Raw genomic sequence first — 13,626 nt, forward strand, 5'->3', positions numbered from 1 at the left:
AAAAAGTGATTCCGAGATATTTAATAAGGGTTTCTCTACACATAACATTCCCATGATGATCGTAGGAATAGTTTTACGAAACTAAAGGGAAAACGGTTGATGGAAGTAATATACTTTCATAGAAAATTTAAATTACTCTATACAAAGAAAGGGTTCTTAATAGACTAAATGCATCTAAGCTACTTTAAAAAAACTGAACTAAAATTCGTAACTGCCGTATCTATGTTAATAAGGAATAGCTCCTATGGGAGTGAAATAATATTTCGACAATCGTCCGCCATATGTTACGAACTTTTTACGAAATTTTTTAAAGAAATAATTGCAACTCTTTTAGAATCAGATTTATTAAATTCCAAAAAAATATTAATAAAATGCAGTGTTCTTATTATAATTTTGTACAACTCGATTTTTGCATTAGCAATTTTGTAAATAATACTATTGTCAGTTTTTTTTGAGGAAATGCTTTAAAAAAAATATTATTACATGTTTTATAAATTATATTATGTTTGGTAAAAATTATAAATGTGTCCAATTAAATGTGCAAAAGCATGTTATGTTTTTGATTTTACTCCATTATTATTTTATTATATATATATTTATATTTTTTATACATGTGTTTTAAGCAGTTATGTTTGTGTTGCATGTTTTCGACAAGCACATACACGTTTTTGATAAGTATTACTTACTGGCGCCTCCATACGAAGAATCCACTGCATAGTTAAGTGAAGAAATGGAAAAATAAAAGTAATGTTAGTTTCACTCTTTTAAATAAATATCAAGTATCATAATAACTAAAGAGTACTGTATGAATAAATACTCTCACGACAAATTCTACTCGAATATAATATAAAATCAAATAAAAAGTGCATTTCAAATCAATTAGAAAACCATAGTAAAAACGCGATAAATCTGTACTTCAATTTGAATAACACTATTACTAATTTGATTCGTCGATTATCAGCCAATCATATGATGGGCGTGGTCTATTGAAGTGCATATTTAACGTGCGTCATGTATAACAGCGATCTTATGTATATGTACACTAAATATGTACAACAGTACTCAAAATTATAAGTATTAACGAAACAAAAAAGTGCCAAACAACGACTACAAACCATACGGCCATTTCACAAATCAAATTATAAACTTACATCAAGCGTAGGGACGATGGCGACAGCCCGTGACAAACAATCAATCACGCGATTGAATGCATGAAAAGAAAACGTTATAACCCATCTCAAACACATGAAAAACACAAAAACAAAAAAAAAGACATAACAGAGACAAGCCGGACATATGTGCGCGCTGCGAGCGCGCACACGTAAAATTTAAATATTCATATGATATGTATATAAAGCGTCAAGAGACCATACAAGCGATGCCGTTTCTCAAAAAATAACCAACCACTGGATATCAATAAACGTTCGTCAGCCGAAAAACCATCACAACATCCTATATATGTTTTTTAATTAATTCTTAATGAATGCAAATGTATAATAGAAAAAAATACGCACATAAATCATAGTAAGAATACACTTCGCCAGCATAGTTTAAAAAAGTTCCATCTAACATAATTACTGTCTTTGAGTTAGAAGTCCAAAGACGTCATAAGACGTCATGGCAAAATTTTATTTATATGGCAAAAACAGAATTAATATTGTTTGGAACGTAATGAAACTAAGCTGAAGATTTTTTGTAAATTATTAATTATACACATTTATAAATTTAAAAAATACAATAATAACATATGTACAATTTTTCGTCGTTCCATACAATTCACCTGCTTACAATTAAAATAAATTACTTATAATAGTATTATAATTAATATTTAATCCCTAATTATAATTTATTCAGAATTTAATAGATAAATTTTATTCAATTTAATTTATAAAAAAGCAAAGTTCACCAGAAGTAATAGTTTCATTAGAAAATATATATTAGTATGACAAGCAATATGCCATTTTCGCTACTAATATACAAGAGATATTCGAAAAAAGCTCAATAAATACAACTATAATGATTTCTAAGATTATAAACCACAGTGAAATATATGAGCTCGCTGGAACTAGGCATCAAATCTGCTGATTTCGACATTTTTATGAAAAGTCTAAAATCGTTCTTCGCGTGGCATGCCATCCTAATACGTAAGATGTGCCATTGTCGTTCTCTTAAGCAATGGAAATATTACATCGAGATACTAATCTGAAAGGTATGCACCAATTCGTCTTTAAAGCAGATGTTATATAAACATACGTTAGATTTCAATAAAACAAGTTTTAAAGCACTTGTTTAAACTAAGGAAAGACTTTTCACGATATTTATATACATATTTATCTTTTCTAGGTTGTAAATCACTATTAATACTGGAAGAATAAAGTAAATGTAAACATTTTTGTAAGCTTCTTAACATTAAAATAAATGTTTAATCAAGACGTAGTTAAAATACAGAATGTTCTGACTCTTGAGTTTTTTCTTAAAAGAGCAAACATTACAGAGCTCATAATAAAATGATTTTATCTTCATGGGATGAAAGCTGAACTATGTATTTTTATTATATATATCAAAGATACTGTCTTAACCAATATCTTAAGACAAAAAACAGACTATAAAACATATCTTTTGAAATTGAAAAAAAATGTTGATTTCATCAAACTAACAAAGGATTGAAACACTGTTCTGATATAATGGGGCAATTTCAAAATAAAATGCTTGACTCTAAATCTTTACTTTCCGAATATCCCTTAAATAATATAAAAACATTTTAACTTTTTACGTTTCTCGATTTTAAATATATAATCTTGTTCCATTATCTTAAAAAAAAATTACGCAAACTAAATCCCTATTTTGCAAATGTGAAAGAAAATAAATTATTATACATATACTGATATAAGTCTAGATAGTTACATAAGTATATATTCATTATTCACTCATTGAGTGATGCTGATCTGTGATGACTAGTGTTTTTCAAAGTGTCTGTAAGTAATATATTAATCTAGAAAATTATATTGTCAATTAGGTTAGAACGGTTGAGTTATATGACTTCAACCCACATTGTTTCTTGTTAATTAGGTCGCTGTACCAATCCAGCTTAGATTATCTATTGCTCATACTTTAATGATGTGTTACAAATTTGATATTTTAATCAAATACGATATTATGGATGTGAGTATATACCAAAACCACAATGCGAAAAATTTAGTTTTAATACATTCAATAAATTTAAGGTTGCTATATTTTTTATAATTCATATTAAAAATGGGAAAACACAATTAATTCCAAAATAATATTTAAATAATTTAATGGTAGATAAAGGCATTTAAATAGGTAATTAATATGACATAATCGCAAATATTTTAAATTCATTTTTTGTGCAAAATAAGTTTTATGCTTGCACTACACTCTGGAAGATATCCGAACCGAAGTTCAACTGAAGTCGGCCGAGGTCGCCGACTTCCAAATAGCGGCCACACTGCCACAAATTTCATATGCCGTCCGGACGTACGCACGGCGGCTGCTGTCACGTACAGCTGGCATATTTGCGCGCGATCGAAAAATGTGCAAAATAATCGTAATTTTTAAATTGTCATTTTATTAAAATTACATAAAAGTTTGTGTGGGCACTCACCAATACAAAATCAGTGAAAACTTTTCGGTCGTAAATATTCAATTTACGCAAAATCTTTGTCGGCTTTTGCAAAATGCCATAAGGCATAAATATAATACTTCCGAATACGAACACCACATCTGTGACTATCCTAGAATTTGTCGCCATCGATTCTAAATATGAATTCGTTATGGTGTGACATTAATATAAACCGATCTAAGAAAATACATAAGGATATTCGAAACGATTTTTTTTAACAAAAGTACCACTAATTATTTAATTTTATATGAAACAAAATATAATAGCGATATCTGTTAAAAGAATATACTATCAAAAATATAATTAATCCCCTTTGGTGCCCTAAAATATTCAAAAATGTCAGTAAGAGTCTGTTGAAGTCCCCGATAAGCACGTGATATTATAACTTGACCACGTGACCACGATGCAGCGCTTGACATGCGTGTTAACCATAGGACGCCTACGCGCATACTGAAAATGAACCGAGCTACTAGTTCTAAAACCATATTATTATCTCTCTCATTCTCGTCACTTAACACGCGAGAGAGCGAAAGGGGAAGTACCTCACCAATCGCGCTCGAAAGAGCAGTTCCGACTTCGGTCCGTTTGCCGACAATGTTCGGAAGCGCTCGAAGTTGGTCAAGTCGACTGAATTACCCCCACTTAACCTACAGTTCTCGGTAACCTCGGACAACTTCCAAGATATTTTAGAGCGGGCAGAACCGAACTCAACCGAAGTAATCCACTATATTCTCCGTCCTTGACCAACCTTGGTCAACTTCCAGAGAGTGTAGTGCAGGCATTAAAATAAATTAATTTGTGATTTAAGTAATTATTTAACAGATTCATTAAACAGAACATTTTTTTTAATGCAAATCTAAGAAGTCATGTTAATTATGATAAGTAAATAATATATTTGGCTTTCATTAAAATAGGTAGTTTCTAGGTGCATAACAGAGCACATAAAACTTGCTCTACTGAATGTTATTACTGATTATTTTGTATGCAAAATGTATTATCAATCGATTTTCGAAAATTAAATCTTGAGTTATTAACAACATGATTAAAAACATGATTCTAAAAAATGGAAACACACGAATGACGTAATTTAAAAAAGTAAGCGGCAGTGTACTTATTTTTTTATGTGTTTCGTTGATAGGCTGTTTCTTTGCCAAGCCCATTATTTAGTTATTCATAAATTTGATTAACTTTCTAGGTGAGTTAAAAACTTTCTTGGGTTAATAATTTAAAACGAACTTTATATAATACTCGAAGAAAGGAAAGGTTTCATAAATGTTATTTCATAATGAATATATGCATTATAAAATAATATTCAGACTACGTTTTAAAGTAGATTATTTTTTGACTAACACACGTTATTCATGGTTATGCTTTTTTATTGGATATTGTAATTCATCAATGTATATCAAACAATGTTTATCGACTTATTGGTCGGCCCAATATCACGATTCTGGTGAATATGTGAAATGTATTATATACTACAATAGTATCATGAGGTGCGGATATCAAGCTTTTACCTTGATTAGTTATATTAAGTTGGAAACTAAATGTTTGTAGATTTACATACACAGCACATTTGTATTTTGATTTAATTTATTAAGCTTAGCAGACAAGCTAAAAGCATATTCTTATGAATAATATGTTTGATTTGTATAAACGAAATTAACTCTCTGCACTATGAAGGTTTTATGTATGTATAAACCCTTGTCTATATGCATTATTCTACAAGAGGAAATTCAATATTATTTCATGTATAAATTAAACGTTTGCATCGAATGCAACGGTATTAATTAATGCAATTCTGCAGGTGATTGTGAGTTGTATGGAGTATTTCATATGTAATATGTAAAATAATCATTATATATTTAAATAATAAAAAAAATACATGCGAAACACATGTCAAACCTTTACATGTACATTATATGTTTATATATAGTCAATATATGGCCAATCCTCCACAGCGAATGTATAAAAACGAAGCGGCATTTCATAAAAGCAATGCATAAATTTCGATTAATTCATTGAGACACTTATAATAATAATATGTATTTTCAATTCAATATATATCGAGAACGATGAACCAGGACAATAAGCAGTAACAAACAAAATACATTACACTTTCCACATCCTTAAAAAAACGAAGTAAATAAATTCATATATATATATATATTACACAATAGATGATATAAGAAATAACTGTACATTTTTTCCAATCTCTTTTAAGTTATGTACAGAGCGTTTGACTTATATGTACATAACGCTTCTTTATAAATTTATTTTAATTTAATTTTTTTTAATCAAATCCAAAAAAGCATTTCAAGCAAATGAAAAATGAGTGAAATTACCGGTTTCTCCTGTGGTTACCACTGTAGGCGAGCTCGGTGGTCCTCTGCCTATGTTGTTGGCAGCGATGACCAACAGTTCATATTCTGTGTATGGCGAAAGGTTCCTCACGGAATAATACATGGTGATGATTCCAGATATTTCACTGTAAGCCTAGATTACAAAAAAAGTTGATATTCGATTATAAAGTGTGTAATTCTATATACAGGGCTTCCATACCTTCTAAAAGAAGAATAAATTGATTAATAATACGACTGATGCGCAAGTCGTATAAATATGATCAATATTTATTCTATTATATCATTGTTCATAAGAGAAAATTGATTGTTTATAATTATTAATACAAATTGATAAATATATTTTTAAATCTTAATTGTCAGACAGAGCAAACTGTGACATAGAATACATAAAAATTCTGAAATAATATTCAAACAAGATACATGAAGCATGTTTCCGTATAATATATTTATCGTAAGAAATTATTGAGAATTATTGTGAAAATAATCTAAAAATATAAATTTACATGTATCGAATGTAACACATACAAATTTAGGTTTTGAATATATTGCCATTTTATGAATTTTCTACAGCATCTAAAATAAAGCATGGTCTATTAAATATTGTTATTTTATTTTAAAACAATTTATGCTATTTACACATCTGCGATTTATTATTAACAATGCGTGAGTTGTGGCTTTTAAAATTCTCCGTTGTAACATGACTGACATTAGCCTGATGCGTTACAACGATGTTGACACAATCAACACCCACAAATAAATAATGAGACACCAATGTATAAATTACTGGTGATTAAAACATGTATAATTTCTAAATCGTTGTTCGTAAATTATAGAGCCTAAAAAAATGTTAGTCGCGTAATATTATTGTTAAAATATTAGCCGCTCTCGACCGTTGAAACTATGTAATATTCCAATATCGTCTCAAATGTCTATTTATATTGATATTGAACGCCATATTTGCATCGGAAGCCCTGTTTGCTGCAATTCGCCCGCGTCTCCAATTATCCTTACCTGGTTCGCGTACTTCGGCTTGAAGTGTATTATGTAGTATTGAGGGTCTTCGGGGCCGTTATACGACCAAGTCAGTCTCACAGATGTGGCAGTTATTTCCGAAGCTCGTACGTTCGTCGGCAGACTCGGCAGGGCTATAAAAATTTCAATCGTTACCGAAGCGTAACAAAACGAGACATGTTTTATGCCACTGCCGAAGTTGGCTCCAAGACTATTTGGAAAATTGGAAAATCTTACATTGAACTTTAACGATGGCCGTCTCCTCAATGATACCCAGGACGCTGTGGGCCACACACGTGTAGTTGGCCGATTCTCGTATGTCGGTCAGCTCTAGAACGTTCTTTCCGATAGGTAGTTTGTCTTCGGGCGTGAGATCTTCAGCTAAACCTAAAAACAGTAAATTATAACAGTGAAAATATATAAATAAAAAGTATATTTTCTTATCTAAATGTTTGCGTAGCCATAAGTGGTGTATACTATTTTTTCTGTCGGGTTCATCAATTATATCACATTACAATCCAGCAATCAAAATAAAGACAGGTCGCAAAACATCCATACCTTACATACATAGAAAAGATGAAATCAATATGTCCCAAAACGTTCGAAAGAATCGAAATATTACGTTATTAAGTCATAAACATCGGCAGGTAAGTTTTTTTAATATTACCAGATACGAAACAAACAAGTCAGAAAAAATTTCCACAATTAAGTCGATTGCGAGACCTTTTTTTTATATAAATATATGTCGTCAAGTGCGACCTGGCCACGAATCAAAGAAATTACCAAAAAAAAACATTTAAGTGCATTTATAAATTGAAATTGTTCAATTTTACTAGTCGTTTTAAAAACTACCAAAGGAACACAAATGCCAACATGATAGCAAAAGTGGGTGAGCCCTAAATAATACTCAGTAGGGGCCATGTGTGTAAATGGCTGATACACAAGCCTCAGACACTACTTCTATTATGAACTTTCATTTGGAGCATTATTAAAAAGAACAGCGTCTTTAAGCAATATTTTTAAAAATTTGAATTCAACTATACACAAACTCGCTAAGTTTGTATAAACTGAAATTCAAAAGAAAACCCACCAATTTCAGACTATCGAAGATCGCAAAGGCAACCGCTTCTCTCTCCACGTCACACCCCAGCTAACCTAACGTTCTGTATCTAGAGTAAAAACCCGCTTGGAAAACTGGATTTTTAACCGCTTCGAAGACACGAAAAGATGACTTAATATTAACAAAAAAGTGACACAAAAAACTGCAAGCAATGCGCATTTTTTTACTCAATAAATATTTTTTATAGAAATAAATGCAACACTGTAGAGATTAATATTATTCAGTGAGAGCAAAGTTGTTTAAACTTTCCACTACTGTTGAAATTTATCGCTAGCTTATTTCTGTTATGTGAAAAACGGTAATAAAAATTTATAGCAAAAACTAAGACTTTCTTAATAAATAGATTAGTTAAAAAAAACAAGCATTTAAATCTTTTCAGCTTTTTTAAGCCATGTCAAACTATATTATAACTAATATTTTGTGACTGTAAACTGTATTTTATATTTGTATTTCGATACACATTTAAGTTATCCCCTGGTGAAGCCGGGTGATACAGATTGTATTTAAATAAAGTAAAAATTAAATATTATTGACAATAACCTTTAAATAAACGACAAGTAAAAACATATTAACGTATTTAATGCGGTTTTCGAAACGTAAATTAATTACAGTTTTATGACCAATTAGTCACATGTGGCGATAACGGATAATGTTGTTCGGAATAGCTTTACGTTATTCGGAAATTTTGCAGGGTTAAATTTGTTTTACCTCTTAAATTGCTTTTAGTAATTGATAAATAAAGGTGCAAAAATGATTATAATATAAATTTAATAAAAAAATATTGTTACTTCTTAGATTAAGAAACGTGATAAATCCAGTCTTACTTTTAGTTTTAAAAAAATAAATTTAATAAAACAAGTACATATTATAAATTCTTTGATTAAGAAAAGTGTTAGCTCTAGTTTTATTTTTAGTTTTAAAAAAATGTTTGCTAAATATATTTTATTATAAGAGTAAAAAGAGTTATTTATAATACAGTTATAACCAAAATACAATTATTATATATGTGTAAAATTACACGATGCTTTCTGATTATCTAAGGTTTAATAAACATCACGGCTTTTTATTTTTCAACGCTTTTAAATTGGCAAAATATATTTAAAAATCATATTTATTCACATTTATTATTAAGTTATCATATACTATGATATCAAGTAGTAAGCATTAAATTAAGTTTTTAATTCTTAATTATTATTATTAATATTTTGATAAAATTTTCATAAAAATGAGTTAGAGAACAATCGATATATTGTATTAATTCAACATAAAAACATTATGACAAAAAAATATTTTTTGTAGATTTTTATATCAAAAAGTCACTCCATCTCGTAAGTATGGGTGAGATTGCACGTTTTTTCAAGCTCTTATGCACAAAATAAAAGGTAGCTCATATTTTTGCTACTAACGATTATTCTTAGAATAACTACAGTATAGTATTAATTAAAAACAAACGTATTTAAAAATAAAATCTCAAAAAATAAGATCATAGTTGAAAAAAAAAATAGTGGCAAATAACGAATATATCTACATAAACATACATAAAGTTATCGTATCTTTATGGATTTTCTGTTGTACATTTTTATTTAAAATATATCCTCTCTACAAACAAGTCTTTTCCAATATTATATATTATATAAAAAGCTAGGGTTGGTTTGTTTAACAAAACATTAAAAATCCCAGAAGACCTAGATTGTATAATAGGCACATAGGCATATATTACAACAAAAACCCTTTTTTCAATTTAATTATAAGCTTAAACCAATAATAATGCGTCGAATAATATTTGTTTAAATTATATTTTTTTTTAAATTAACTTCCATTCGTCCAGGAATCCTGGAGACCATCTGCAATAATTCACCATTTTCTTAATACCGATACTTTTGCACACATTTTGGTATATTAAATGTTTTGTACAAAAGATTTTCTGGCTGTTAAAATAACACCACTCGACCACTAACAATATAATTATTTTTAAATATTACCTTTTCTCCATTTGACTTGCGGCATTGGCGATCCAGCAGCTACGCATTGCAGTGTCAGATTTCCACCCAACATTACTTCGTTCATCCTGGTTGGTGGTATAGAAAACTGAGGTGGAACTCTGCGAACTATAAAAGAGAAAGAACAGATTAAAATATGATCTAAACTGGGGTATATCGTATTATTATGTTGCACAAGACGCGATAGGGGAAAATGCAATCAAAAGTATGCACGAATGAAAACTACAGCGACATCATTGGAAAAGTTTCCGCAATGATACGCGTATAAAGAAAATTGAACGAGCCAACTTCTCTAAAATAAACATCACATAGTATTATTGTGTATCGTACATATACATATATAATATGTATTTTATATAAGGGATTCGGAATAGTTTTATAACGACTTCATAGCAGACTTTGAACGCTTCTTAAAATAGTTTTTTAATTAATTTAATAAAATATATAAATTAACACATCCAATGCTTAAATATAATATAATAATTTATAATAAATAAATAAAACATAAATTAAAACATATTTCATTATGTATAAATAATATTTAACGCTATACTTTTAATGTAAATTTAATTACCAAGCACAGTTAAATTGTAACCGGTATTAAATATTTCTCATATAATGGGTGCAGCGCAATACACTTTCAGATATCATAATAGTCCAATAATTATGCAGATAGTCTATAATTGTTGTACAAACTCGGTATATCAGATACCACGACCGAAATAGTTTGCAACTGCCACGGTGTAAAGTTAGACTTGGGTATACATCGAGCAAGTTGGTCGAAAGTAATGCCGGCAATTCATTCCGATCACTTGTTCACCAACACGAGAAATTTGTAATGCAATCTAGCGCAGATTGTATACTAATATGCTTATGATTTAGCTTATATTATACAAAAAGACATCTGATATAAAAATATTGAGTCAAGATGAAAAGAAAGAGGCAAGTAATTCGGTAAGATTTAATTTTATTTTGCCATGAAAAAGCTATTTTTATATAAATATTTTCTTAGTTATTGATTATTTATTTCAGGTGTGGCATAGTAAAAATATAAATAATTTATTTTTTCTTTATGAATAATAAGTTAAAATATTAAAGATTGTTTAATTTGTACACATTTTTGAGAGTATGTATTATATTCAATTGATTCAAGTACTTGCTTAAGCTAAGGGTATATTTATATATAATATTTTCAAGTCAGAGCATTTGGCGTAATCATTAGTAAAATATATTCTAGGTTTCAAGGTTATCTACAGACTGCAAGAGTACACAAAAAATAAATATCTTATGTATTTAGAGTAAAATATTTAGTTTTTTTGCGACAAAAAAGTTCAGATAAAGTAACGTAATGGATCCTAAATAATTCCGCAATAAAAAGCTCATTTAAACACCCAATAAATAAATATCTCCACCTGACTTTATATAGCTTCTTTTTCAAATACGTAACCATAACATAGATCAATATGGTTAAATTTTCTATAGCCGTATAGTCACAACTGAACAATATAATAAATCATTAAAACACGTTGTTAATAGGGCGCGAAGCCACCAAATAATAAACTCATTTTCGGCCACTTATGAGAAATGCACACACACGTCATTAACCCTTTCAATGCCAGACGATTTTGTATTTTTAAATAATCTTTTTTAAATTGTTTACTTTTTTATGTTCTCTGTAATCAATAAAGTAATAAAAAGGGATAATAGCTATATTTTACAAATATAAAAAAAATATCATTTGTGAAAAATTGACAATAAAAAATAATTAAAGTTACTAAAATGTATTGATCATACGTTATGATTGATCGAAATAAACCTTTGCCCCATTCGTACTTCCTGTTTGTAGACAAGGTACAAAATGGCTCGCAAGAATTTGTTTTTAATATACCACTTTAATTTTAGACATCTAATTTATATGTATATCATGTATTAATGCATATAAATAACAGATATTTCTATCAAGCGTCTTAATGGCTGACAAAACACAAATCATACCACGCTGTCCTAAAACCTAAAACTAGTTTCTAAGAAAGTTTAAGTTCCCGATTTGTATTTAAGCATTTTTTTGCAATTTAGAGTTTAACTATACATTTTAATTTCAGTTCATCTTTTGACGGATAATGTTTTCTCCATACACAAAAAATATTTTTGTGGGCCTTTTCATTTATTGAATAATTTTTAACTTTTTTAATGAGTATAAAATAACCGTGTCGTCAAAAAAAATTTGATTAATTAATATGTTAAAGAAACATTTGGCTTTATTCTGTAAAATGTAGCGAAATGATAACGTTAGTTCTAGTTTTTGAAATAAATTTAGCAGTACGCTTATATGACAATAAGGAGGAGTAGGGTCTTTACTCGGTTAGCGAAGAACTATTGCATCAGTTCGCTTCCACGCAGTTGGAAAGTAATAATGTATATTTATGTAAAATACCATTCAACCGGAAGGAACTTGCTTTTAGAAGATAGCATGTATGTGGGTGGGTACAAATGTATATTCTTTATCACCATATATTGCATCACGTATTATATTATGCAGACATCGATCGAGCGCTAGCACGTGAAAATCGCTTGAGGCACGGGATGTGAAAATTATGAAAATTGATGTATGCACAGGAAAATAATAAAAAAATATTTCCCTCGGCAGAGAGAGCGTTAAAAAAATCGACACGACGCGTTCGAAGGAACACTCGAGATTGACAGGAGCGATACGCCGAATCCGATTTTTGCGTAGTAAGTGAAAAAGGTTAACGCAGCGGCGTTCATAGCGTATAATTTATGATTTGAGGAAATGCGAGTTTAGCAGAAACAGTTAGTGGCACGCGACGCGACCAAAACATCGCCGGAGGTCAACGGGTTATATGTGTATATATTATTTTATATTTTATTATTTTTATCTTCAAAATCAAGAATCGACGAATGCACAAGGGAGGAGGAAAGCGCGTCAAAAGAGTGAGAGAGAAGAGCAACATCGTTCGGAAGTAATAAATCATGGGCGTATTCCTCAAAAGTTAATGTATAAAAAAACATCCGCTTTCAGACACATTAGAGCTTTCTGTGTCAGCCGTGGGGTGGAACGGGGTGGAAATCCACTACGCAAGGTGGTTCTTGCGTTCGAGATGGGGGGTGTCGTGGAAGAAAATTTCCCGATTCACGTGCCGAAGCGAACGACACAATATTAAGAAACTATGTGTACACGTTATTAATGACCGACCGATATAAAGAAAATATATAAATGAAATAAAGCTCAGCCTTAAGTTATTATACTTTCGTATTCAGCAAATAAATCGGAGGATTTCGATGATGTTGATTAATTATTTAATACAATTGAACAGTATTGATTCAATATACTGTATGGTCCAGTAAATATTTAGCATTGATTTGATTTCAATAAATTTTCTAAATACATAGCATAACAAATCTTCATATAATTATTTAAATAAGTTTATCATTGACAAGCGATGGCATTCCAATTATTACTTAATAATG

At 29.7% G+C, this 13,626-nt stretch overlaps 1 protein-coding gene across 6 annotated transcripts in view; it reads right to left on the reverse strand.

Annotated features, from left to right (window-relative positions):
* The window catches only part of Lar (tyrosine-protein phosphatase Lar), a 401,284-nt gene that overhangs the window by 32,200 nt on the left and 355,458 nt on the right, over positions 1-13,626 (reverse strand). For 3 of the 6 annotated variants that reach the window (XM_088204750.1, XM_088204751.1, XM_088204748.1), the window contains exons 8-12: positions 10,120-10,245; positions 7,255-7,404; positions 7,018-7,151; positions 5,989-6,139; positions 687-710 (exon numbers count right to left, since the gene is read on the reverse strand). In XM_088204750.1, the coding sequence (XP_088060876.1) occupies positions 687-710; positions 5,989-6,139; positions 7,018-7,151; positions 7,255-7,404; positions 10,120-10,245 (585 nt within the window). The remainder of the gene's footprint in view (positions 1-686; positions 711-5,988; positions 6,140-7,017; positions 7,152-7,254; positions 7,405-10,119; positions 10,246-13,626) is intronic. The other 3 variants (XM_088204753.1, XM_088204754.1, XM_088204752.1) reach the window with 1 other exon arrangement.

Source organism: Plectrocnemia conspersa, unplaced genomic scaffold (assembly GCF_051122295.1).
Source record: "Plectrocnemia conspersa isolate PC_06_02 unplaced genomic scaffold, ASM5112229v1 ptg000014l, whole genome shotgun sequence".
Classification (NCBI taxonomy): domain Eukaryota; kingdom Metazoa; phylum Arthropoda; class Insecta; order Trichoptera; family Polycentropodidae; genus Plectrocnemia; species Plectrocnemia conspersa.